The following is a 26,283-nucleotide window of genomic DNA, read 5'->3' as shown; positions in this document are numbered from 1 at the left end:
TGGGGATCACTGTAAGTATGTAGGTGGTGAAATAAGGAAAGTTCTTCATTGGCGTAATCACATCAGTGAGAAGATCTCTTCGTATGGTTATGAGGGTATGTAGGGCTTGCAGTAAGGATGTGGATCATAAAGACTCTTGTAAGAACCCAATTAGAGTGGAAATCAGCATGATTTGTTCTGGGTGATTTCTGACAAAAGAGTCCTTGGACACTCCCAGCACTGAAAGCCGTACGCCATTTCATCTGTCAAAAGAGTCATATAATGAAAATTTTGCAAGTTTTGGGCTTGACAGACTTTGTAGCAAGGAGACGAATGGCTCAACTATGCGGTATGTTCCGAGATGGCGTGGAATGACATTGATAGACGAATGAACTGGAGTGGAGCTCTTAAAGGTAGGAAAGATCATAGTATGAAGTTAAAGCTGGAATTCAAAAAGACATATTGGGGCAAATATTCATTTATAGGAAGAGAAATAAGAGATTGGAATAATTAATCAAGGAAAATATTTGATAAATTTCCAAGTTCTGTTAAATCATTTAAGATTTGTATTCTGATTTGATTGTAAAAAATAACTGCTGCCTTGCTGGATTCTGTTGGTAATCTTCCATTTACTGCTCTTATCCTTGTTCAGTGCTCTGCCAAGGTAATTGATCCGTATTTTGTAATGGCTTATTGTTCAAGTAAATGGGTGCATTTCAAAAGTATATTGTCATTACTCCTTCGGGTGTGGCGAGTCTATCGTAACAATAGCCTATATGAACTAAGCCGATATGGTTCCAATTTCCTAGATGGAGGTCTAAGTTCACTTCATGTACTAGCACTAATGGTTCCCTGCCAAGGGACACTTGAAATGTGTGAACTTTTGCTTGAATACAGGGTCAATCCCAGTGTTCAGGCAAAGATGGAATACAATGAAGATGACTAAGCCTTTGATTTCACAGATGATAGCAATTGCAAGCGTAATGGGAAGAACGCGTTGCATGCTCTATGCATGCAGCCAGATGCTAATTTAGACAACGCTACAAATGCTGGTGGAGAAGGGGAACTCAGATTGTGAGGCACCCTATCTGGGTAACTCTCCGCTCACACTTGCGATAATCAGGGGGAGTGTGGAGCTTATCAAAGCACTCCTGGTAACAAGAAAGGCAAACCCCAACCAACAGCTGACGTCAAAAGTTGCAGTGCCGCTAGGTATACTGATGACTCGGTCAGGCACGGACAAGCTACCTCCAAACGACGTAATGGAAATGGTTTAACATTGGAACATTGTGTCGGAAGGAGGAGGGTGGAACGACAGAACACAGTGGATAGGAATCATGTTTCATACCTGCCAACTTTCCCGATTAAGGCGAGAGACTCCCGATTTTCGACAGTTTTTCCTGCCTTCTGATTATCCGATTATTCTATTATTTCTCTCAATTTTAGGTTTTTTTTTTTCTCTTTTTTGTACTTCAAACATTTGCTATCAGATCCTGCCATTTCAGCTTTTTTTTACGCCAATGGCCGGAAGTCCTTTGCTCATTGGCTGCTTTCAAACTAAATATCGACGTTTATTAATGCGAGAAATGTGCGCGAATGTGCAATGTTTATTAAATCCTGTTATCACGACTCGTATATCAATTGTCAGTCTCTCGTTCTCGCATGCTGTGTTCATTCACATCAATTTAGTCGATTCTAGGCTAGATGGAGTCTTTTTTACTAATTTAGTGACAGAATTTCAATGATAACAACCAGTGACTTTTCTAGAGATTTTAGGAGCCATTTGGAGACAATTCTGATTAATTTTAATTTATCTCAACATAAATAAAATAGAGTCTTGTGTGTGTATATTGCTCAGAATTTAAAAAGAATCGTATTTCTGTACCGGTCATGACCGCACTAACAAGGGGAAGTGCACATTTTAATTTTCCATAATTTATGTATGTACGTGCATCACGAGAAAATGGCTAAAGAGAACTTCATGAAAATCAGTATATAAAGTTGAGGAATAAGTTGCTACGATCTAGGCTATAAATAATTTTATTCATACTGAGTGAAATGGTAGTTTACAGGAAGGCTTGAAATGTAATTCTCAAATTATCTATCTTATTGTTGGCCCTATCGATAAATACTAAATAGCTAATGTTATATATTATTAAATATCCTATCAATTATGTCATACATTTTTACCGTACTGGCTGTTGCGAACGACGAAACAACATATTGGCCGCACAATAAAGATCAGTTCCATAGGCGCACAAATACAATTTTAAAACAAGTCAGATGGAGGACCAGACTGCCCCAAACAAGCAGACACAAATACATCACTCAGAAGGTGATTCAAACATTTCTTACACATGAATAAAACACTGCATATTTACATGTATGTACAACAAATTCAGAGGTACACCAGAACACGTATACTGCTGCCGGTCGCCATGTTCATTTTCTGTGTCTAAAAAAACGCAGCAGCACATTGTCAACTGTAACAAAATGAAATGCGGCAGGTGAGTACCAAGACAAAAGCTGCAACACTGGCTATGATAACAGAGATATTCTTGAATTTGGATTTTTGTTGCCAAGTCCATATCAGCGCCAAAGTACCGATGCGAGAAAACAGGCGAACAGAATTTATTGAACATCGGTATGTAAAGTCGGGGAATAAGGAACTACAGTCTACGCTATAAACAATTTTATTCTCCCTGTTCGAAATGGTAGTTTAGGGGAAGTTGTCGAAAATTTAATTTTTAATAACCTATTTTACTGGTCATATCAAAAAATACTATGTAACAAAAGTTACAGAGAATACAATTTCCGATTATTTATGCCTTATTCAGTTTTACCGTACCGACTATAATAATATTGGTGGTGGTGGTGATAAAATTGTGAAGTTGATTATAAGAATGAGAAAAAAGTCACGCAGGAACGATCGCTTGAATAAAAACACAATAGGGAGTCCTGAAAGAAAGGAGGACTCACTTTACATTAAATGCTCCAATATCAGAAAGTCAGAAGAAAACTAAATAATGAAGGCCTGCAATATAGAAAGCTCGTAAAATTGATCAACATAACATTACATTGAACATTGTTTGTTGTGATGTGCTTTGTGTATTCTGCTGCAATTAATCTCCGATAGATTGGATTACTGTTGCATATAGAGAACAACCTGCCTGAATCAAGACCGACTCCAGTCCTCAGACCTTAATGCTGCTCTTGATCGTTCAAAGATGGCGAATCGAGCAGCCGGACATGTCAGAAATGTGGGTTTGTTTTGGTTTGTTGTTATCATATGTAGTCGGTGTAATTTCATGAAAGTTGACGATAAATGTTACTTTCTTTCTAGAATATAAGTGTGCAAGTGTATTTAAACGAGTCATTGGCCACTTAGGATCTGTAATTATACGCAGTAATGTGAGAAAATGTTTGTTTTGATCGTGTTTTGAACCAGGTTTAAGTCTGACTATGGCAATGCCTCTCGTACAACTATTCTTATTAATATTATTTATGATTATGTTGAAGTCAATGACAAAACTGTAGTGTGCATACATCATTTTGAGAAGAAGTCTGAGGTTAGGAAGTCTTTTCTCTAATTCAAAACGGTGAACCTATTCATGTTCCTCGAAAAATATTAATTTAGATAGAATATAATTGATGCTGTGATATTCCATCAGTGTCTATGTGCTTCAAAATGTCGAGTGATTTAGATGCAAGTGTATTTTACAATAATCTGTGTTTGCCTGTGGAAATGTTTGGCTGGATGCAGGAGTATAACAAAACTTATAAATGTGACAGATGGAGCAATCTGTATACTGTTAGGCAGAAGAAATAGTGACTTGGAGGGATTAGGTGGGTTTTGTGACATAGGGCTTTACACTGCCAACACATTTTGATTCATGCTGTGGTTATCTGAAGCTCGTCCATGTGGTTAAATATTAATTTTTAGAGTCAATAGAGTGTTTGCACTCATGTTCTTTAATGAGTAAAAACCTATTATACCTTTAATATCTGAACGTTTCATTTCTAAGGTTACGCCATCATTGTGTGAAGTGCTGCTATGCCATATGTCAACATTATGTGAGCATTCATTAGGTTAACATAATCATTTCGGGTGTACTTGGGCTGATTGGCTCAGACGGTTAAGGCGGCCTTCTGATCCCAAGTTGGCAAGTTTGATCCTGGCTCAGTCCGGTGGTATTTGAAGGTGCTCAAATACGTCAGCCTCGTATTGGTAGATGTACTGGCACATAAAAGAACTCTTGTGTGACTAAATTCCGGCACTTTGGCGTCTCCAAAAAGCATAAACAAGTCGTTAGTGGGAAAGCCAGTAACATTATTTCAGTCGTACGTCCCTTTCATTGGGTGCTGAACATAAGAAATTTTCCACCACTTCAAAACTAACGCAACAAATTGTTTCATAGTTCTCATGAAAGCGAAATAATTGAGGAATTTCGCACGTTAATTTATTTTGAAACATTCAAAATGATGTTATAAATATCATTTTAACAGATGTATTTTCATACATCCAGCAAAATGAAATCTAAGAGAAAACGTTATTTAACTAATTGAAATTTCTAAATAATCAGCTTGTTGTTCTCTTTTTTAGTAGAGTATGTGTGATTCTAGTTAATTATATGTGGTGTGTACTTGTTGGCGAAGTGTTTTGAAAAAAAAAAACCAGATCAGATGTAAGGCTTTTCAGGCGTTTGCTCTATTAACCAGCGTTTTGTCTTAGGTCTGACACTAGACTCATCAGAGTGGGATGTGTCAGACCCTACCCACTGACGCTGGGGTTTATGCAGGTGAACTTATCAGAAGCCCTATATAAGAGGCAGTCTGATAACTGCGTACGGGAGATAAAACTGACTTCCTCTATTGGTGGAAAAATATCTATTTCCCTCCTTGGAAACTTAGAATTTCCATTCGGAAGTGTTTTGATACGTGAAAAAGTTATTTCCCCTCTGATGTTACATTTATCATGTTAAATTACCGCCGTTTATATAATATATACGTGATATTTTCGTGTTAGCCAATACCAGCAGTCCGGCTACTTCGACCGCCGTGTTTTTCTTATATTACGGTCTGAGTATTGGAGTCTGTCTTGCCTGAATATTGGGGGGAAGTAGCTGGGGAGTTAAATCTCTCTCTTCTTTATTGTGCCGTTCCTCTGGTTCATAAGTTTTCTGATACTACTGGTACATAACATACTGGTTCATCATAGTATTCCAGCTATTTGGTCCCTATTCTGAGTCAGTGATTGGAATGAGCAGTGTGCTCACTTAGCAGAATAATACCAATATAAATGATCCAGCTGGAAAATTTGTAATGTCCAGTAGCGGACCATTTGTATTGGTATTATAAATTTACTCATTCGGAACAAATATTTCAGATTCTCTATGGGAATCAACATCTGTATCTTATTAACAGAATAATAGCGGAGGGGTGTTCACGGCTGTCTTCAGCCTGATCATTCTAGCTCTGGAACTTTGAACTGTTAGACACCGTAGCACTTTTCATTAAAAGTGAGAAAATGTGCTGTTTTTCATTTTATCAAATATTTCATATGACAGCATTGCTTTTAATAGCTACATTCGTACTGACGTCATTGTAATAACCTATGTTGACTTCACTTGGGAAAATTATAGGGACAGTCTTTCTGAGAATTCCGTAGCGAAGCATGGGTGTATCAGCTAGTTATTTGATACAAAGAGCACTGCGCTTTGCATAATCGCACAGGTGCTGATGCAATATATTAATCTATGCATTTGCTAAGTAATGGCATTCAAGTACATGACTGATTCACAGGCATGGAGCATGACTTCATACTATTTTTGGAAGACTTATCAGAGACCGATCATCTCACTCACATACTTCCTGTGAGGGAATAGAGATGTATAATTTTTAGCCTTGTAGCCTCATATACCAACAGTTGGGCTTTGAGACAATAAGTGTTATAAATATATCATAGTAATGTATTGCTTGAGACATGTAGAAGGAGCAATTTTGACCAATTGTACCTCATGATTTTCCTTGATTTTCATATCAAAATCTCCTGATTTTTGGTTTTGTGAAGTTAGGTATGATATTTGCTCCCACCCGGTGTCAACTGGAAATGGGAAAATGAGGAGGATGATGATGAATGTCATTACTTATTCAGATATTATGTCATTGTATGTAACATGCACACAATTTTTTTAGATGTTAGAGGCAAAAATATGTCCAGGATACTTAAATAAATGCATAGTTTCCTTCTGATTGCCGTGTTCTGTTCTAATATTGATATCATTTCTCTTGTGTTAATATTTAGAATGCTGCCAAGATCTTGCCAAATGATGTTCTTTTCTGCAACTTATGAACAAGATGTGATGGAGTTTGCTGAGGCGATTGTATCGAATCCTGTGATTATTCGACTGAAACGTGAGGAGGAGAGTTTAGACAACATAAAGCAATATTATGTTAACTGTCGTTCTGTTGAAGATAAATATTGTGCTATAGCTAACATATATGGTGTTGTCACAATTGGGCAAGCCATGATCTTCTGTCATGTAAGTTTCATATTATATTTACTTACGGTTTATTAATATTTGATCTCTTGCATCCTTAGATTTTAATTTGCCTTCATGTAATGTGAATGAATGCCTAGCATTTCATCCATGGACATTTCTTCCTCTTTCCATTTTGTCCACCTACCACGTTCATCCATTACCTTCTTTTGTTGATTTTTAATTGCGTAGTCTGTAAATCAGTACTTCAATCAGTCATGAACATTAAAGTCTAATAGTATTAAATAGAGTCACCTTTTCAGCCTCTTCTTCTGCTCCCAAAACTTCTCATCCTGTCGGACCTGGCTACCCTTTTGTTGTCAGTAATGGTGTACTTCCTTCGTTCAAATGTTATGAGTTTGAATCGTAAATGTGTTGTTGTATCTTATGGCTAGCCCGGATTTTATTCCAAGTGTTTATTCCTTAGAATCCTCTTCTCTTCTCTGCCTTAAATTTGGAGCATTGATAAATTTAATTCTTCTAAATCATTCATGATACCTGTGAACCAAATGTTCTTTGTTTTATTTTTCCAGAAGTAACTAAATAACTGCTCACTAGTCGGGTTGCGGGCAAAGAAAAAAGGCAATTCTCCTTTTCCGCATTGTATCTGTTATTGATTTACTTTCACGATATACCACTTCATTAGGTAACAATCTCCATTGGCAATCAACTTGGTATTTCTTATTGATGATTGTCCTGATGATTCTTTATCTACTTTCTGCAGTTTATCAGTTGCTGATTTAGTGTTCAACTTGAAGGGTGTTTCGCTAGCATAAGTTGCTTCGGGTTTTACAACTGATCTTCTGTCATGTAAGTTTCATATTATATTTACTTAACGGTTTATTAATATTTGAGATGTTGCATCCTTAGATTTTAATTTGCTTTTATATAATGTGAATGAACGTCTAGCATTTTGTCCATGGACATTTCTTCCTCTTTCCATTTTGTCCACCTACCACATTCATCCATTACCTTATTTTGTCGATTTTTAATTGTGTAGTCTGTAAATATTTGTAACTTATAGAAGATTTCAAAAAAATCTGAATATTTTGAAAACCTAATTTATTAAAGGGTTCGAACAGACTAGGTTACAATTACATTTATACCTACAAATATTAGATTCAAACAAAAAATTAAATGTTTGAATGGCAAATTTATTTTTCAAGAGGTGTTTGGAAATTACTAGCAAAGGGAATACTATTTCTAATAATTGTCGTCTTCAGCCTTAGAGGTACATATCTACATTGTTATTTTAACAGCATTGTTTGTATCCTGCCATAATTGCTTCTGTTTCCCTTTGGTTTTGCATATAACTTTATTAAATATACAGTGGCGGTCACAATAATAGAGCCACATCTATTGACAGGATTAAGAACTAGGATATCTATTAGTTCGCAAAATCTCCACAAGTGCTGTGTTGTCAGTCCCTTTTAGACAACATCAGGGAAGGCGTCGCTGCTATCTGTAGTCGTGTGAAAGGAAGCGTTTGAGCTAGACGTGCGAAAAGAGGCATAAAGGTAAGAATCGTATGGGTCAAAATAATAGAGCCGTTTTACAGAGTCCTGTTCAGATTGATGTTTTGCAGTTGTTTTAGGGGCTAGCGATATTATTTGTCAACAAACCACCACTCAATATTATTTTGTAGGTAAATTGACGTTTGGTTTTGTTTACATTCTGCTAGATGGTCAGAGCAAAGCATACAAGTGATGATGAGCGTATAGTAATGTTCCGGATGTTCAGAAGTGGGATGTCCTTGAATCAAGTAGCCAAAGATTTACACGTTTCACAAAAATGAGTCCAGAATGTGATTAGGCTGGCAAAACAAACAAAGCCGCAGGTGGAGAACAGGGGGCGACCTCGTGTAACTACTCCTTGCGTAGACAGACTCATCACTAGAGAAGTAAAGAAAGACCCATTTTTGTCAACACCACGACTGAAAGCCATTTTGTTTAGCGACAAAAAAGATGTTCAACCATCAACCTCAACGATTCAAAGACGACTGAGATCCGCAAAATTGAATGGGCGCATTGCGAGACAGAAGCCACATGTTTCAAAAGCTAATGTTCGGAAAAGGTTCGCCTTCGCCCGTAGAAATGAACAAAAACCTAATATTTGGTGCAGGAACATCCTTTGGTCTGATGAATCCAAGTATAATAGGTTTGCCTCAGATGGAACAGTCTATGTACGCCGCCCACCAAACCAGGAATTTAATCCGAAGTACACTTTAAAAACTGTGAAATACGGTGGCAGAAGTGTTACGGTATGGGGATGTTTTTCATGGTACGGCATTGGTCCAATACACCGTATCAACTGCACAATGAATGCAGAAATGTACAAAGACATCTTGGCAAATGTGATGCTGCCTTATGCTGAAGAGGAAATGCCGCTGAAATGGAAATTTCAGCACGATAACGATCCAAAGCATACTGCAAGGATCATAAGGCAGTTTTTTCAAGATCACCATATCAAAGTATTAGAGTGGCCACCTCAATCCCCTGACGCATCACCCATTGAGAACTTGAGATCGTAGACAAGATAATTGACTGCTCAAAAGCTGCATCTTTAGATAAATTTTGGGAAGAAATCCAGAGAGCCTGGTATGCGATTAGCAGCGACGAATGCAGGCGTTTATTCGACTCTATGGGTAAGAGGTGCAGGGCAATCCTAAAAAATAAGGGTTACCCCACAAAGTACTAATGCACTCCTATGCAAAAACGACTTTTCCTGTAAATTTCATAAGACTGAGATCAAATACAAAATATTTGTGTCAATTGGCTCTATTTTTTTGACCCTTGTCTGGTTTTCTTTTGAATATTATTGAGTAGTTTGAGTTGTGTTATCTATATAACTGACTGTGGTACAATGTGACTGTTGTAATGGTTCCTGTACAACGTAAATTTTTTTTTCCATCATAGTACAAACCTTTGCCAGGTGGCTCTATTATTTTGACCACCACTGTATTTCTGTGTCCACTGGCAAGCAGTTGCGTATTTTTTTAAATTTTGTTATTATGTGGGCATATTGGGGAAAATGGGTAAGTTTGGAGTGAACCTGTTGTCAGTAGACAGCAAAATCATGGTTGAAGTATTTGTTCTGGGAAAACCGGCTTGGACGAAATGTGATAGTGATATTGTGTTCCCTCTGGAGAGGCCTGGTGCAGATCTTGTTGATCTTGTTGATGCCCGTAGGGACCTGCACATCAATGCTGAAATGTTATCATGGGTGAATTTGACAAGGACTAGAAGAAATGCTTGTAATATCAGTGGACGTAAAAAAGTGGGCAAATTCTCAATGGCCGAGAAATGTCCTGTGAATAGAGAATGGAAGGAATGGCAAGATATTTGGCAATTGTACCTTAAGTTTGTTATAGTCAATCATGTAGCTTTTGAGGATGACCAGAGGCCCCTCTTTTTTCTTTTTTCTTTTTTTTTTTTTTTGATATTTAAAAGTATTAAGTATTCCACTGAAACCAAGTACATGTTGCTTGAAGACATTTAAAAACTGTATTATGGAAAGAGAATAATAATACCAGATGTAGAAGGATTCAATAGGTTGGGGACCCTACTCCCCAATGCCATGACCCTCCTTCACTTGTATAGGCCCTGAAGTATTGAGCTTGATAGCTGCAGTCACTTCAGTATCCAAAATTCGGGAGATAGTGGGTTTGACCCCACTGAATTATAAGCCAGCGTTTGATGCCCAAACCTGGTAAGCTAAAAGAACAATCTTGTCATGAATGTATGGAAAGTATTATATCAGTTGTGTGTCATGCTATGATCAGTAGACGAAGGAAAAATGGGACGAAGAAACCGAATTACTGGAACTTGCACCACGCGAATATCTTCAATGGACAGGCAGGCTTAGTCATTGCCCTTTATAGATACGATCTCAGATAATACAACGCTGTGTAAATAATAGACAATCGTCTAGATCAGGCAGTCTCAACTCAATGCCCTATGATGTCATAACAGAGTTCCATGCCGCTTTACATTCTGGAGCGGATGCTGTGCTCTCTTATCATGTTAGCAGTGCATCTCATATTTGTGATAGTTCTTGTTCATACTCAAGAAAATTAACCTTAACTTATATTAACATTTAATATACTCTGCATTCTTTTCAAAATATCCTTCCTTGAATAAATCTAATGGTTGTTATTTTGCGTTTTTGGTTTCAGTCAGCTGTGGTTTGGAAATCCCCCTCAAAAACTAAATTAACGTGCTTTTTTTTTTTTTTCAATAAGAAGTTTATGACCCCGACAGGAAAGGCAGAATTGTGGATTTTATGGAGAAGGAGGGTATAGAAGTGATGACGTTGAGCAAAGTTAAATGGAAGGGGAAAGGAAAGGCATACCTGCCAACTTTTACAGTTTGTCCGTAAAATTTTTGGAATTGCAGCATTATAATCAATAATCCATCAATACTGATCTGCATTTAGGGCAGTCACCCAGGTGGCAGATTCCCTATCTGTTGTTTTCCTAGCCTTTTCTTAAATGTTTTCAAAGAAATTGGAAATTTATTGAACATTTCCCTTGGTAAGTTATTCCAGTCCCTAACTCCCCTTCCTATAAATGAATATTTGTCCCAGTTTGTCCTCTTGAATTCCAACTTTATCTTCATATTGTGATCTTTCCTACTTTTAAAGACACTACACAAACTTATTTGTCTACTAATGTCATTCCACGCCATCTCTCCGCTGAGAGCTTGGAACATACCACTTAGTCGAGCAGCTCGTCTTCTTTCTTCCAATTCTTCCCAGCCCAAACTTTGCAACATTTTTGTAATGCTACTCTTTTATCGGAAATCACCCAGAACAAATCAAGCTGATTTTCTTTGGATTTTTTCCAGTTCTTGAATCAGCTAATCCTGGTGAGGGTCCCATACACTGGAACCATACTCTAGTTGGGGTCTTACCAGAGACTTATATGCCCTCTCCTTTACATCCTTACTACAACCCCTAAACACCCTCATAACCATGTGCAGAGATCTGTACCCTTTATTTACAATCCCATTTATGTGATTACCTCAATAAAGATCTTTCCTTATATTAACACCTAGATACTTATAATGATCCCCTAAAGGAACTTTCATCCCATTATCACAGTAATTAAAACTGAGAGGAATTTCCTATTTGTGAAACTCACAACCTGACTTTTACCCCGTTTATCAACATACCATTGCCTGCTGTCCATCTCGCAACATTATCGAGGTCACGTTGCAGTTGCTCACTATCTTGCTACTTATTTATTACTCTATACAGAATAACATCATCTGCAAAAAGCCTTACCTCTGATTCCACTTTACTCATATCATTTATATATATAAGAAGACATAAAGGTCCAATAATACTGCCCTGAGGAATTCTCCTCTTAATTATTACAGGGTCAGATAAAGCTTCACCTACTCTAATTCTCTGAGATATATTTTCTAGAAATATAGCAACCCATTCAGTCACTCTTTTGTCTAGTCCAATTGCACTCATTTTTGCCAGTAGTCTCCCATGATCTACCCTATCAAATCCTTTAGACAGGTCAATCGCAATACAGTCCATTTGACCTCCTGAATCCAAGATATCTTCTATATCTTACTGGAATCTTACAAGTTGAGCTTCAGTGGAATAACCTTTCCTAAAACCGAACTGCCTTCTATCGAACCAGTTATTAATTGCACAAACATGTCTAATATAATCAGAAAGAATGCCTTCCCAAAGCTTACATGCAGCACATGTCAAACTTACTGGCCTGTAATTTTCAGCTTTATGTCTACCATCCTTTCCTTTATACACAGGGGCTACTATAGCAACTCGCCATTCATTTGGTATAGCTCCTTCAAGCAAACAATAATCAAATAAGTACTTCAGATATGGTACTATATCCCAACCCATTGTCTTTAGTATATCCCCAGAAATCTTATCAATTCCAGCCGCTTTTCTGGTTTTCAACTTTTGTATGTTATTGTAAATGTCATTGTTATAATATGTAAATGTTAATACTTCTTTAGCATTAGTCTCCTCTATCTGCACATTATTCTTGTAACCAACAATCTTTGCATACTGCTGATTGAATACTTCTGCCTTTTGAAGATCCTCACATACACACTCCCCTTGTTCATTATTACCGAGCTCGATAGCTGCAGTCGCTTAAGTGCGGCCAGTATCCAGTATTCGGGAGATAGTAGGTTCGAACACCACTGTCGGCAGCCCTGAAGATGGTTTTCCGTGGTTTACCATTTTCACACCAGGCAAATTCTTGGGCTGTACCTTAATTAAGGCCACGGCCGCTTCCTTCCCACTCCTAGCCCCTCCCTGTCCCATCGTCGCCATAAGACCTATCTGTGCAACTAGCAAAAAAAAAAAAAAAAAAAAAAAACATTCATTATTCCTGGAATGTCCTTCTTGGAACCTGTTTCTGCCTTAAAATACCTATACATACCCTTCCATTTATCACTAACATTTGTATGACTGCCAATTATGCTTGTCATCGTGTTATTCTTAGCTGCCTTCTTTGCTAGATTGAATTTCCTAGTAAGTTCCTTCAATTTCTCCTTACTTGCACAGCCATTTCTGACTCTATTTCTCTCCAATCTGCACATCCTTCTTAGTCTCTTTATTTCTCTATTATAATAAGGTGGGTCTTTACTATTCCTTAGCACCTTTAAAGGTACAAACCTGTTTTCACATTCCTCAACAATTGCTGTAAACCCATCCCAGAGACTGTTTACATTTTTATTTACCATTTTCCACCGATCATAGTTACTTTTTTAAAACTGCCTCATGCCTGCTTTATCAGCCATATGGTTCTGCCTAATAGTCCTACTTTTAAGACCTTCCTTTCTAACACATTTATTTTTAACTACGACAAAAACAGCTTCATGATCACTAATGCCATCTATTACTTCGATTTCTCTATAGAGCTCATCTGGTTTCACCAGCACCACGTCCAGGATAGTTTTCCCTCTAGTTGCTTCCATCACTTTCTGAATCAGCTGTCCTTCCCATATTAGCTTATTTGCCATTTGTTGGTCATGGTTTCTATGCATTTTATGGTTTTACAGATGGACGGTGTCATTTTACGACTTCGCGGACAAAAATTTGAAATGTTAACATTAGATAATCGCTCCACTTCCGTACAATCGATTGTTTGCGTGGGTCGAAGTATGCTCGGTCTTGGCAAGACCGACTACAATATATTGTATTCTGTTTTGGTCGAAGGCAAGTCCACGATAGTCGATAACTCATTCTTTGATATGATTGGTATTTTTAATTGTGTGATGTTTGTGCCGTTGTTGGAATTGAATTTAATGCCGGGATAACAGTTCTTCCGTGTGAATCTTAGGTGTCGACAGGCTCTGCTCCGCAAATTCTTTGTTCCACTCCATTCATTGGATTGTGAAGTGAAGTGTCGGAGAGTTATAGGCTGTATTTTCCCTTTTCTTAATCATTTTTTATACAAACTATTATGATGGTCCATTCGCTTGTGATTTAACCTATATTCTTTGACCACGTGATTGTTGTTCTTTGGTGGCCTTTTGAGGTTATGACATATTTTAATGAAGGGTTCGAGGTTTTGTGTTATAACTTCGTGCTTCACAGTTTCCTGTATTCGTTGGACTAATTATACTCGTTCCAATGACTGGTTATACCGCTATTAGCGAAACCCCTTAAATTACAAAGAAGAAGAAGAATTACATTTGTTCCACGTCTGTATCTTTTTTACCATGTGCACATTCTTCATTCACGAGGTTGGCGTCGTGTTGATTTTATCTTTTAAGGCTTTGTGTGCTTTGCCATGTTTTAATGAAGTGTTTGACTGCCTTGAGTGTTTATTATAACTTTATGTGACATTCAGTGATCCAGGTTCCTTTCGATGTTTGAATGGATAGAGAGACATTTTTTCTCGGACATTTTCATACGCCATATTCCTATTATAGGTTATCATGAATAAATCCAACAAGAAACAGTACTTCCATACATTTAAAGAATCATATTCTGTTGATTTTCCGTGCATACTAAAATCAAGAAAGGGAGAAAAATTTGCCTTTTGTATAGTATGTGGGTGTGATATTAATATTGCACATGGTGGAAGAAACGATTTAAGTAATCATGTGAAGTGCGGTAAACACGTAAGTTACGTTAAATCGAAGGAAGATAACAAGAAAATCAACACCTTTTTTGCTAAGTCTGGAAACGTTGACAGTGGCGTAATTAGGGCTGAGTGTCTGTTTACTTCCTTTTTGGTGGAACACAATGTGCCTTTAAATGTGGCTGATCATGCTGGTGCTTTATTTAAGATGTTTCCCACATCAGAAGTTGCAAAGAAATACAGTTGTGGTCGCACAAAAACTGCGTGCATTGTGAATAAAATGGCAAAAAATGCATCATCTGAAGTTGTTAATTGCCTTCAGAATGGACCATTTTCTTTGGCAACAGATGAAAGCAATGATACGAATGCCAAGTTGTATCCTATTGTTGTTACATTCTACGATATTCCGCGGGAAAAAGTAGTGAGCACTGTGCTATCCATACCAGCGTTAGAGGGGGACTCAACGGGGCGAAACATACGTAACCTGATGTTATCAAAGCTGAATTCTCATAACATACCAATTGAAAACTTTGTGGCTTTCTGCTCCGACAATGCTCCTGTTATGATAGGACACAAAAATGGCGTTTCAGCAGTTCTGAAGGAAGTTCAACCAGGTATTGCCATCATAGGTTGTATTTGCCACCTGATTAATCTAGCAGCTGAAAAAGGTGCTGGAAGATTACCACTTAAAGTGGATGAGATCCATGTTGATTTATTTTATTTCTTAGGGAAGAGTGTCAAAAGGAAAGAACGCCTTCAGAAATTTCAGAACTTGCACAATAAAGAGGCAAAGAAAATTCTGAAACATGTATGTACTAGGTGGTTATCTTTAGGCAGATATTGGGATAGACTACTGGACCAGTGGGATCCTCTTCTTTCTTTCTTGAAGGAGGAAGTAATATTATGTACCCAAAACATTTCCACAAGCTTGTCATCTTCCAAAATACCTAGAGTTGAACAAAGTGGATCCAAAGAGTATCAGAAGAAGAGAATTCTTGATTCTGCTACTACACATGCCCCTAAAAGAATAGCGTATTCTTCCAAAAGTGACAAACAAATCCTAAAAAACAAGACTTCTGCTACAACACGGGAGGAAAAATTGTTTTTCCTATCCTCAAACTTGAACAAGGCCTTTTGCATTTTCCTTCATGTGGCTATTCCTATATTTGACAAATTCAATGTTGCCCTTCAGACTTCTTCCCCACAAGTTCACTTTTTATTAGAACTTCTAATGGATTTGTTAAAGCAGTTGTTCACCAAGTTTGTTAAGCCCAAAATTGTCAAAAGCTCCTCATTGCTTGAAGCTGAGTACAACTTGATTCAAAATCAAAGAAGTGGTGGTGAGTTAGTTATTGGCATTCAGACTTCTAACATAGTGAATGATCTCCAAGGTACAGATAAATCTCTTTTCTTTTCATCAGTGAGAAACTACTTTTGTACTGCCTGTGACTACTTTTTCAACAAGTTTCCACTCAACAATGTTGTGTTAAAGCATGCTCAAGTTGCTAGGTTAGACAAAATTGAAGATGCACAGTTTTCTTCCATTCGTTTTTTCTTGGAAATATTTCCTATCATTTTATGCAAGGAAGAGAATGAAACTACAGATGAGGTGGTGAATGAGCTTCAGAGGCTGTTCACAGCCCTTCAGGTAGATGACACTTTGGTTTCAAATCAAGATGCTGAGAGTGAGTGATTCCAGTTGGGCACAAATATCAAGAATTTGTGGAGCTGATGGACTTCTTTAGTATAACCAAATTTCTAGGGTAATGCTCTCTATTCTCACCATACCCCATAGCAATGCAGTATGTGAACGTGTTTTCAGCCTTGTGAAGAAAAATAGAACAGAGTTCAGATCATCCATGTCCAGTGAATCTCTGGAGTCTATTTCTATTTTGAAGACCAGGAGTTCTGATCCCTGTTATGACAAAATATTTTCTCAAGACGTTTTGCAGGAAGCTAAAAAGGCCACAACTTCAACTTTGAAGTCGAACTAGCATGCGATCTGCAGTGTGTATTATATTTTTTCTTGCCTGTGTTATGTTGAACAAGTTTTATTGTGTAAAGCCTTTTTGGATTATCACGTATCTGCGTAATTTATCAAGGATATCCTGTTAGTATGCTCCAAACTAATATTCACCACGCCAGCTGCTTTTTAACATGGATTTCTTCTTGATTGTTATTTTCATCTACAAATCATTGGCCTATGATGTAAGTAGATTTGATTTCATTGAAATAGCCTATTCTGTTTAAAGCATGAGTTATTGTATTTTGTAGCCCAGAAGTAGTATTATTTTCGTCAGGCCGGGGTATGTTGAAAATACTTAGATTTTTCGTCGCGCGTGAGTTTTACTGATAGCCCTTTTCAAAAGTTGGCAGGTATGGAAAGAAAGAATGAGGAAAGGACATACACTATACAGGAGTGGTGGCCGAGAGGCAAAAAAATGGAGTGGGCCTATAATGTGTATAGTGTGTATTTTTATTCCTTGTTTAATACTGGTGTTTCTTTTACAGGTATGTTATAGTGTAATATTTATACAGTGGAACCTCGATTCTCTGTTTTTTGAGGGACCATGAAAATAAAACATACAACATGGGAAAATGGAAAATCCGGGAATGAATGAAAACCATCAACAATTTGGCCAAACACCACAAAAATGAAATATGTATAACTATAATCTTACAAAAACTCCTAAACCAAACCAAACCAAACTACAGCCCCAATGGGACTTTGCCTGCCAGGTGACTGCTGCTCAGCCCGAAGGCCTGCAGATTACGAGGTGACGCATAGTCAGTGTGACGAATCCTCTCGGCCGATATTCCTGGCGCTCTAGATTGGGGTCGCCATCTCACCATTAGATAGCTCCTCAATTAAAGGTAATCACGTAGACTGAGTGGACCTGGAAACAGACTTATATCCAGTAAAACTGCCTGATCTGGTCGGAATCGAACCCGGGCCCTCTGGATGAGAGGCAGGCATGTTAGACCGCAAAACCGCATTAATTACCGGTACGCGAGTTCATAATCTCGATGCTTTATATTCAGTTTTACAGGGGAATCTTCATCAGTTTCCCGTGAAAACTTCTTTCAGTTCAGCAACTTTGATTGGCCAAACTCTTCGAAAAATCTAATAACGCCAAGTCAAATGACAGTCGACCACAAGTATTTCTTAATTCTCTCATCTAATAAAATAAAGCACATTAGATACAATGGCGCCCAACATGATGGTGAAATCCCTTCTTTTCTTAATCTTTCATTGTAATTTGGTCTCCGGTATACTGTTCGTAGGCAGTTTCTGGAAATCTTGTGCCGCGTTCGCGTAAATTAGGCCTACATCGACTTTTAAAGGTTAAGTTTTACTTAAATTCTAAAACATGGTTTCGAATGTATCAATTCTCAAAAGTTCTCGAACGCATTACATTCAATTCTGCCCGTCACTATTCCAATCAAATTGGAAAGATAAAAGAAATATCATCAAAACTTCAGAAATTACGGTTATTCGTGACCTTGAGGTCATCTGGAAAGCGCTCTCGCTGCACATGTCAGTACGAGTTGCAAATGATATAAACCATTTAAATGTAACATGCGCAGATAAAACGACTGCGGTTTTTTGGTATTTTAACACAAAAATGTAAAATTCCCAGTCTTACATTAGGACCTAAGCAGTAATAGGCAATCCCAAGACTTCCCATGGCTTTCTTTTTCAGTGTAAGGTGCAACATCTGTTCTGGTCTCCTTAACATAGGTTAATCGTGTACGATAATATTAAAATACTAAATTTGTGTTAAGAAAGGTGTTTAGGGGTTGTATGTAGTAAGGATGTAAAGGAGAGGGCATATAACTCTCTGGTAAGACCCCAACTACAGTATGGTTCCAGTGTATGGGACCCTCACCAGAATTACTTGATTCAAGAACTGAAAAAAATCCAAAGAAAAGCAGCTCGATTTGTTCTGGGTGATTTCTGACAGAGTAGCGTTACAAAAATGTTGCGAAGTTTGGGCTGGGAAGAACTGAGAGAAAGAAGACGAGCTCCTCCACTAAATGGTATGTAAATACAAAGTATGGTACAAGTGTTATTTTTAATATCCACCTATTCAATACAAATAGATCTAGTAAATTAAGAATTAAATCTTATAAAATGTTACAAGGGATATGTTTCGCCCATATCAAGGGCATCATCAGCCTCAAACTCAAACCTGTAGGGTGAATAATCAGGATCATGATTGTTGTTACAAGTCATAAAAAGAGGATATCAATATAGGTGTTTGTCTAACATAAAATTATTAGAATGTCCTTGGTTAAAATCATAGTATCAAGCTGCATGTCACAAGTTCACAAGATTACACTTTCTGGAGCGCTGAGTCAATGCGCCCAAAATCTGTTGAGGGTAGAGCAATAAAACAGCTCAATATTTATAATGAAATATAAATGTGTTTCCTTGAATACTCTTATTGGAAGATTAACACCATAACAGTCAAAGAAATAAATGAACATACACATAACGTTTTTCTTCAACTAACCTTTCCATAACTGATTTACATCTTTACAGACGAAAGGGTAAGTGTTTATACATTCTCCATGTTTTCTTTTTTAACATCCACATTCCCTTCAAAATACTTTTCCTAAGCATTCACTCTCCTCTTGTTACAGACTTCACACCAAAAATGCTCTATCAACGTCAGTATACCTTCGACTTTCGCTCCTTCAAACAAGATAAATATAATTATAGACAGCCAAATACCCTTCCTTGCTCCCACAACTACTTAAAGAAGACTGTTATCTTATCTAACACATTCGACTTTCATTCCTTCAAGCCAGTTAAATAAGACTATAGACAGCTGAACAGCTACCTACTTAAGAAGACTGTTGCCTTATCTTAAATTACAAAATTAACATCTTTAACAGTCTATCAAGTTTATTTTTTCTTATCTTCCTTCTATCTTCATTCTAATAATTTTATGTTAGACAAACACCTACATTGATATCCTCTTTTTATGACTTGTAAGAACAATCATGATCCTGATTATGCACCATACAGGTTTGAGTTTGAGGCTGATGATGCCCTTAATATGGGTGAAACGTGTCCCTTGTAACATTTTATAATAAGATTTAATTCTTAATTTACTAGATCTCTTTGTATTGAATAGGTGGATATTAAAAATAACACTTGTAACATACTTTGTATTTACGTACATTTCAATACGGACCTAACATGAGAAATATAATGTGTACGTGGTGTGTTCCGAGCTGTCAGCGGAAAGATGGCATGGAATAACATTAGTAGACGAATAAGTTTGAGTGGCGTCTTTAAAAGTAGGAAAGATCACAATATGAAGATAAAGTTGGAATTCAACAGGACAAATTGGGGCAAATATTCATTTATAGGAAGGGGAGTTAGGGATTGGAATGGCTTACCAGGGGAGATGTTCAATAAATTTCCAATTTCTTTGAAATCATTTAAAAAAGGCTAGGTAAACAACAGATAGGGAATCTGGCACCTGGGCGACTGCCCTAAATGCAGATCAGTATTGACTGATTGATTGGTTGATTGATTGATTGATTGATTGATTGATTGATTGATTGATTGATTGATTGATTGATTGATTGATTGATTGATTGATTGATTAAAGGAGCAGTTTTGATTCCTGCCTGAAATCCCAGTTACTCTACAGTGCCCTGAGGAAAGTGCCGAAAACCTGTTCGGCAGTACGATCGAAAAAATGTAAAAATATAAACATCTAACTCTGGACATAATGTGGACGTTTTATAAGTGCGAACATTTGACAAAACTCGTTCCGTCTTCAAGCAGAGTTTTCGAAATGTGCCGTGTCTCCTTACAATTGTTGTGGCAACTCTCTGCTTTATGATTTTCCGAGATTCTCTTAAACAATACCACCCGAATGCAATGCTAAGATGGTCCCTTATGCAATTTCACTGCCGGTCGCTTTTCCAGTACATGCTCTAATTATCACAATGACGGGGCATTAATGCCAAGATCCATAAGTATGCCATAGCCATCCTTTCGTGAGATATATTTTATTTTAAAATGATTGATCGAGGATTTACCGTTGATGAGACTGGAATTTCTGAATGGTTGATCCGGGAAATCGTTTCTTCGAGGAATGGATAATGCGGGATTTTTACAATGTGATTTAATTACGATGCTCGCGGGACCTCGTAATTTGAACGCATGTTCCGGGAAAAAACTTAGTTTCCAGGAACGGATAATCGAGGTTCCACTGTATTGAAATTCTGTGTTTGACAGAGTGAAAGGCTTTTAAGTTACATTCATTATGTAAGGCTTGCTTAGTCGTCCCTTTGGGATGCAGGGCTCTATAAATCTATACGTAATAGTAACAATTACCTTTGAATGTTACTTTGAGTGTGTCCATCTCCTCCTGGATAGTTGATGGCTCACAAATTCATTTCGCTCTCATTGTGAGTGTCATGAGAATACCCTGTTTTTGTGTTGGATGGTGGTGAGAATCTAAATGGAGATAGCAATTTGTGTGGATAGGCTTACTGTAGACGGTGTGCCCTATGGAGCCATCTGATTTTCTTTCTCATTAGATCATCCAAGAAAGGAAGGCATCCATCCATCTCCATAGTGAATTTAATTGAAGGATGCTGCTGATTTAGCTGGTCGAGAAGTTGAAGTTACTGAGGACCTTCTGTCCAGACCACAGATGTATCGTCAGTATACCGCTATCACATCATTTATTTGATGGATGCCGAAGAAGTAGCCTCCTCCTCAGAAACCTCCATGAAGAAATGAGCCTCCAACGGCAAAACTGGACTTCCCATAGCCACACCATTTTTCTGTTTGTAAAATTGTCCATCCCAAAAGATATAGCTGGAAGTCATGCAGTGAAGAAATAGTTCAGTAATGTCCTCAGGGAGAAGTTGCTTAATGAGAGACATGACTGGTTCATTGAGCACTTTTGTAAATAATGACTCCACTTCAAAATTCTCCAGAGGTGTATTGGGCTGAAGGGTTATGTTTGGAAACTTAACAAAATTCCGAAACATATCATTCAGTATGTCCTGCATGGGGCTGAAGCAATTTGCGTAGATACTTTGCCTGAGTATATGTAGGGTGAGCAGATTTTGAAAATGAAGAAAGGGATACTCAGGCATGTTGTGTTGATTGTCTGTCGAAAAAGTGGATCCTATAATTGGGCGATATCATCCTTTCCTGTATTAGTCCTGTAGAAGAACAGTTACGGTCTATACAAAAGATTTGCATTTTCACGCCATCTCTTCCTGGGGCGTCCTAGAGATAGATCTCTTCCCACCGGGGCAGTAGTTTATGACTGCTTTGGGGATCCTGTTTCTGTTCTGTCCAATTTTTCTGGTATTCATAGATCTGCTTTTAAGATCATTCAGCACTTCTGTATTTCTTTTGTGTTCCCACTTAGTGATTCCTGCTGTTTGCCACATGCATTTCATTTCATCCACTGAACACACTGCTGAACCTCGTTCCATGATGGTGGACTATTCAGTTGAACCCACTTAAGTTCTTTGAGTTTATCAAAGTTTTGTGTCCAGTTCTGCATGTATTGGAGGAAAGTGTTGTAAAAATTGTTTGTAGACTGTAAATTCATGATCATTGATCAACCATCATCTTCTAATTGTTTCAGTGAAGAGATCATTATGGATGTTTGAAAATTCTGTTTCTTCCTGGACACGAGCTTATTTTTCATGGCATATAATTCATCTGCATCTTCACTGCTACATGTATTGTCTTTCTCAGTTTTCTTAATTGTATTTGCACATGCCTTGAGTTGTGAATTAATAAAATGAATCCAAAGTAGGGATTGTGAATTACTGAAAAAGTCTCTTAGCACTAAGACACTTTGCTTGTGAAAAAATATAAGATTTGAGAGCATCTAGCATATGAATAAGTCTGTTAACAGCATTTTTTTTTTTTTTTAAAGAAAGCAATCTTGTTTTTTCACTTCCCAATATCCACTTGAATTTAACATCATTCACAAACATGCAGAAGCTCTTCAATTCAGCCTCTCGAAACAGCGTAAATGTGAAAATATTGGAACATTTTATTAACAATTGTGTCCGCATCAATATGTAAAATGTCTGCTCTTGTCTACATTGCTTTGTGTACAGTGTGGGAAGTGTTCTCATTTATCCCCCGTCCTTTACTTGAAAAACACTTTGTAGGTGTCTTTTCTTCCAAACCCACCAAAGTTGGTGTTGTATAGTTATCAGCACAGATAGCAATAACTTTGTCAGTTAACTTGTATTTTTCCAAGATGCAAAGAATGTGGTTTGTTAGCATCTCTGCTGTTTTCCCAGAAAGCGTTTGAAACTCAATAAATTTAATTTGGATGCCTTTATTTGGTATGAAATAATTTGCAATACTGGAACTAATTTAAAGTGGTTGTGGTTTGAAGTATCAGCCATAACTGATACAAATCTGGCATTTTGCAAGTCACTGGTGATTTTGTAAAATGTAAAAGGAGCAAAGACATTACCTACAATGGCCTCGCTCTTGATTCTCCCACATGTAAACTTCTTTTCAAATAAACAACACATAAGCGTTGATGTGCAGTTTATTGATTGGGAGGGGTGGTTATGTTTAACAGTATCCAATGTAAACAAGCCTCCTTCAGCAGCAAGACCTTCCTTTGTGTTGTCATGAAGAAGGTTAACTTGTACCTTGAACTCCTAGCAGCCTCTGTCACTTTATACTTCTTTTGGGATATGTCCGATTGACCACCATGCACGACAGAAAACACACCTTTGCATAAAATACACAATACTTTGTCTTCTTCTTCTTCCTTTAATGCATCCATGAAATTACGCTTTTGTTTCAGCATTCTCAGCTGCTGATAAAAAAATTACGGAGCAACTTGTCACGATTAAGACCAGAAGAGTACTGAAAGACGCATGCTTGTAAACATTATAAGACAAACTTGAAGGAATCTCAACAAGTTTTCATGTACCAAGCTCTGGTACTTGCCATATAACCAATTTTCCCTCGCAAACAAATATGATAGTGTTGTTGTTGTTGTTGTTGTTGTTTGAGTCATCAGTCCATAGACTGGTTTGATGCAGCTCTCCATGCCACACTATCCTGGGCTAATTTTTTCATTTCTACGCAACTGTTGCATCCTACATCTGCTCTAATCTGCTTGTCATATTCATACCTTGGTCTACCCCTACCGTTCTTACCACCTACACTTCCTTCAAAAACCAACTGAACAAATCCTGCATGTCTTAAGATGTGTCCTATCATTCTATCTCTTCTTCTCGTCAAATTTGGCCAAATCGATCTCCTCTCACCTATTCAATTCAGTATCTCTTCATTCGTGATTCGATCTATCCATCTCACCTTCAACATTCTTCTGTAACACCACATTTCAAAAGCTTCTATTCTCTTTCTTTCTGAGCTAGTTATCGTCCATGTTTCACTTCCATACAATGCCACGCCCCACACGAAAGTCTTCAAAAACATCTTTCTGATTCCGATATCAATGTTTGAAGTGAGCAAATTTCTTTTCTTAAGAAAGCTCTTCCTTGCTTGTGCTAGTCTGCATTTTATGTCCTTCTTAATTCTGCCATCGTTAGTTATTTTACTACCCAAGTAACAATATTCATCTACTTTAAGACTTCATTTCCTAATCTAATGTTTCCTGCATCACCTGGCTTCGTTCGACTGCACCCCATTACTTTTGTTTTGGACTTATTTATTTTCATCTTGTACTCCTTACCCAAGACTTCATCCATACCATTCAGCAACTTCTCAAGATCTTCTGCAGTCTCAGATAAAATAACAATATCATTGGCAAATCTCAAGGTTTTGATTTCCTCTCCTTGGACTGTGATTCCCTTTCCAAATTTCTCTTTGATTTCCTTTACTGCCTGTTCTATGTAAACATTGAAAAGGAGAGGGGACAAACTGCAGCCTTGCCTCACTCCTTCCTGGATTGCTGCTTCTTTTTCAAAGTCCTTGATTCTTATCAATGCAGACTGATTTTTATATAGATTGTAGATAATTCTTCGTTCTCTGTATCTGATCCCTATCATCTTCAAAATCATAGATAGCTTGGTCCAATCAACATTATCAAATGCCTTTTCTAGATCTACGAATGCCATGTATGTGGGCTTGTCCTTTTTGATTGGATCCTCTAAGATCAGACGTAAAGTCAGGATTGCTTCACGAGTTCCTACATTTCTTCTGAAGCCAAATTGATCTTCTCCCAACTCAGCTTCAACTTGTTTTTTTTTCCATTCTTCTGTAAATAATATGTGTTAAAATTTTGCAGGCACGAGATACTAAACTAATGGTGCGGTAGTTTTCACACCTGTCAGCACCGGCTTTCTTGGGAATAGGTATAAAAACATTCTGCCGAAAATCAGATGGAACTTCTCCTGTCTCATACATCTTGCACACTAAATGAAATAACCTTGCCATGCTGGTTTCTCCTAAGGCAGTCAGTAATTCAGAGGGAATGTCATCAATTCCAGGTGCCTTGTTCCTATTTAGGTCACTCACAGCTCTGTCAAACTCTGACCTCTACCGAGCTCGATAGCTGCAGTCGCTTAAGTGCGGGCAGTATCCAGTAATCGGGAGATAGTGGGTTCGAACCCCACTGTCGGCAGCCCTGAAAATGGTTTTCCGTTTTCACTCCAGGCAAATGCTGGGGCTGTACCTTAATTAAGGCCACGGCCGCTTCCTACCCCTTCCTAGGCCTTTCGTATCCCATCGTCGCCATAAGACATATCTGTGTCAGTGCGACGTAAAGGAAATAGCAGAAACTCTGACCTCAAAATTGGGTCTCTCGTTTCATCAGCATCAACAGCCTCTTCATGTACCAGAACCAAATTATCTACATCTTTACCTTGATACAACTGTTGGATATGCTCGTGCCATCTTTTTGCTTTGTCTTCTTTCCCTAGAAGTGGCTTTCCATCTGAGTGCTTAATATTCATACACCTAGATTTCCTTTCTCCAAAGGTTTCTTTGATTTTCCTGTATGCAGCATCTACCTTTCCCAGGACCATACAGCCTTCGACATCCTTGCACTTTCTATCCACTTGATTCTTTAATCGCCTGTATTCTTTTCTACCCTCTTCATTTCTAGCATTCTTGTATTTTTGTCGTTCATCAATTAGGTCTAGTATCTCCTGAGTTATCCATTGATTCTTAGTTGATCTTTTCTTCCTTCCTAACATTTCTTCAGCAGCCCTACTGACTTCATTTTTTATGACTCTCCACTCTTCTTCTATAGTGTTTCCTTCAGCCTTTTCATTTAGTCCTTGTGCAACATGTTCCTTGAAACGATCCCTCACACTCTTTTCTTTCAACTTGTCCAGATCCCATCTTTTTGCATTCTTTCCTTTCTTCAATTTCTTCAACTTCAGATGGCATTTCATGACCAACAATTTGTGGTCAGAGTCCACGTCTGCTCCTGGAAAAGTTTTGCAATCCAACACCTGGTTTCTGAATCTCTGCCTAATCATAAAGAAGTCTATTTGATACCTTCCAGTGTCTCCAGGTCTCTTCCATGTATATAGCCGTCGTTTGTGGTGTTTGAACCAAGTATTGGCAAGGACTAAATTATGATCAGTGCAGAATTCAACTAGCTGACTTCCTCTTTCGTTCCTTTGTCCCAATCCAAATTCTCCTACTGTACTGCCTTCTCTTCCTTGGCCTACCACTGCATTCCA

The 26,283-nt window shown here is 37.8% G+C and overlaps 1 protein-coding gene across 1 annotated transcript in view; it reads left to right on the top strand.

The window, feature by feature from the left end:
• The window catches only part of Dbp80 (putative ATP-dependent RNA helicase Dbp80), a 152,565-nt gene that overhangs the window by 80,637 nt on the left and 45,645 nt on the right, over window positions 1–26,283 (top strand). The window contains exon 7 of the mRNA XM_067150554.2: window positions 6,284–6,521. Coding sequence (XP_067006655.1) covers window positions 6,284–6,521 — 238 coding nt within the window. The remainder of the gene's footprint in view (window positions 1–6,283; window positions 6,522–26,283) is intronic.

Source organism: Anabrus simplex, chromosome 6 (assembly GCF_040414725.1).
Source record: "Anabrus simplex isolate iqAnaSimp1 chromosome 6, ASM4041472v1, whole genome shotgun sequence".
Classification (NCBI taxonomy): Eukaryota; Metazoa; Arthropoda; class Insecta; order Orthoptera; family Tettigoniidae; genus Anabrus; species Anabrus simplex.
The sequence above is the reverse complement of the archived record's forward strand: the minus strand, read 5'-3'. Positions and strand labels throughout refer to the sequence as shown.